Source organism: Penaeus vannamei, chromosome 36, assembly GCF_042767895.1.
Source record: "Penaeus vannamei isolate JL-2024 chromosome 36, ASM4276789v1, whole genome shotgun sequence".
NCBI classification, from domain to species: domain Eukaryota; kingdom Metazoa; phylum Arthropoda; class Malacostraca; order Decapoda; family Penaeidae; genus Penaeus; species Penaeus vannamei.
Window position 1 is genome coordinate 24,772,770 of NC_091584.1, and position 2,866 is coordinate 24,775,635.

The window sequence follows — 2,866 nt, forward strand, 5'->3', positions numbered from 1 at the left end:
CCTGTTCTCCCACGGCTCGAGGGTCTATGGATGAATTTGGAAAATATTAGGCGAGGAGGACAAATATTGTTGTTGTTTTTTTATGTCTGCCAGATTCTTCAGTCCATGATGGAGTTATTGAGCATGTGGTTTCATGTGTTGACTTATCTCCATCTGCGCATAAGTGATAGTACAAGTGTATATACGCGCCGCCCCCACGCCCCCACTGCCGTCCCTACGCCCACACTGCCGGCCCCACACCACCGTCGCCGGCCCACGCCCACACCGCCGCCGCCCCCACGCCCACACCGCCGAAGCACCCCACGCCCCCACACCGCCGCCGCCCCCACGCCCTCACCGCCGCAGGCCCCACGCCCACACACCGCCGCCGCCCCCACGCCCACACTACCGCCGCCCCCACGCCCACACTGCCTCAAATGACCTCGGATTCAGGATCCATGGCGGAGGATGAGTCGTTCTCGGAAGCTGAACAGAGACGGCGGAGGAGGAACAAGTTGATGCGTTACGAGCCATCCCTTGGCACCGGGAAGAGGGTCACTTCCGGCTCGAAGCCTGGCGAAGGGGAGACGCCAACCGGCTGTGGATAATCTGAGAGCTAAGGCGTCTGCAGCGACGTCTTGAGCCGCATTACACTCTGGGGAAGGAATATCAAACAAATTAAATATAAATGCTTTGTTATTACCAAGAGAAAGCGGAATAAAACCTGCAACCCTCACGCCCCCCCACCGCCGTCGCAACCCCCACGCCCCCCCCCACCGCCGTCGCAACCCCCACGCCCCCCCACCGCCGCCGCAACCCCCACGCGCCCCCACCGCCGCCGCCGCAACCCCCACGCCCCCCCACCGCCGCAGCCCTCCACGCCCCCACACCGCCGCCTCAACCCCCACGCCCCCACACCACCGCCGCCGCAACCCCCACGCCCCCACACCGCCGCCGCCGCAACCCCCACGCCCCCACACCACCGCCGCCGCAACCCCCCCGCCCCCACACCGCCGCAGCCCCCCACGCCCCCACACCGCAGCCTCAACCCCCACGCCCCCACACCACCGCCGCCGCAACCCCCACGCCCCCACACCGCCGCCGCCGCAACCCCCACGCCCCCACACCACCGCCGCCGCAACCCCCCCGCCCCCACACCGCCGCAGCCCCCCACGCCCCCACACCGCCGCCTCAACCCCCACGCCCCCACACCACCGCCGCCGCAACCCCCACGCCCCCACACCGCCGCCGCCGCAACCCCCACGCCCCCACACCACCGCCGCCGCAGCCCCCCACGCCCCCACACCGCCGCCGCAACCCCCACGCCCCCACACCACCGCCGCCGCAACCCCCACGCCCCCACACCACCGCCGCCGCAACCCCCACGCCCCCACACCGCCGCCGCCGCAACCCCCACGCCCACACCGCCGCCGCCCCCACGCCCCCACACCGCCGCTGCCCCCACGCCCCCACACCGCCGTCGCCGCAACCCCCACGCCCACACCGCCGCCGCCCCCACGCCCCCACACCGCCGCTGCCCCCACGCCCCCACACCGCCGTCGCCGCAACCCCCACGCCCACACCGCCGCCGCCCCCACGCCCCCACACCGCCGCTGCCCCCACGCCCCCACACCGCCGTCGCCGCAACCCCCACGCCCACACCGCCGCCGCCCCCACGCCCCCACACCGCCGCTGCCCCCACGCCCCCACACCGCCGTCGCCGCAACCCCCACGCCCACACCGCCGCCGCCCCCACGCCCCCACACCGCCGCTGCCCCCACGCCCCCACACCGCCGTCGCCGCAACCCCCACGCCCACACCGCCGCCGCCCCCACGCCCCCACACCGCCGCTGCCCCCACGCCCCCACACCGCCGTCGCCGCAACCCCCACGCCCACACCGCCGCCGCCCCCACGCCCCCACACCGCCGCTGCCCCCACGCCCCCACACCGCCGTCGCCGCAACCCCCACGCCCACACCGCCGCCGCCCCCACGCCCCCACACCGCCGCTGCCCCCACGCCCCCACACCGCCGTCGCCGCAACCCCCACGCCCACACCGCCGCCGCCCCCACGCCCCCACACCGCCGCTGCCCCCACGCCCCCACACCGCCGTCGCCGCAACCCCCACGCCCACACCGCCGCCGCCCCCACGCCCACACACCGCCGCCGCCCCCACGCCCACACTACCGCCGCCCCCACGCCCACACTGCCTCAAATGACCTCGGATTCAGGATCCATGGCGGAGGATGAGTCGTTCTCGGAAGCTGAACAGAGACGGCGGAGGAGGAACAAGTTGATGCGTTACGAGCCATCCCTTGGCACCGGGAAGAGGGTCACTTCCGGCTCGAAGCCTGGCGAAGGGGAGACGCCAACCGGCTGTGGATAATCTGAGAGCTAAGGCGTCTGCAGCGTCGTCTTGAGCCGCATTACACTCTGGGGAGGAATATCAAACAAATTAAATATGAATGCTTTGTTATTACCAAGAGAAAGCGGAATAAAACCTGCAACCCCCACCGCCGTCGCAACCCCTACCCCCCCCCACCGCCGCCGCCGCAACCCCCACGCCCCCCCACCGCCGCCGCCGCAACCCCCACGCCCCCCCACCGCCGCCGCCGCAACCCCCACGCCCCCACACCGCCGCAGCCCCCACGCCCACACCGCCGCCGCCCCCACGCCCACACCGCCGCAGCCCCCACGCCCACACCGCCGCCGCCCCCACGCCCACACCGCCGCAACCCCCACGCCCCCACACCGCCGCAACCCCCACGCCCCCACACCGCCGCAACCCCCACGCCCACACCGCCGCCGCCCCCACGCCCACACCGCCGCCGCCCCCACACCCACACCGCAACCCCCACGCCCCCACACCGTGCGATATAAACCTCAT

At 73.3% G+C, this 2,866-nt stretch overlaps 1 protein-coding gene across 1 annotated transcript; it reads right to left on the reverse strand.

Moving 5' to 3' along the window:
* Positions 1 to 428: 428 nt before the first annotated feature.
* LOC138859499 (spidroin-1-like) lies at positions 429 to 2,866 on the reverse strand. The gene is made up of 4 exons (XM_070114927.1): positions 2,848 to 2,866; positions 2,285 to 2,412; positions 1,405 to 2,185; positions 429 to 634 (listed from the first exon to the last, which is right to left on the reverse strand). The coding sequence occupies exons 1-4, from the start codon at positions 2,864 to 2,866 to the stop codon at positions 429 to 431; spliced, it is 1,134 nt and encodes a 377-aa protein (XP_069971028.1).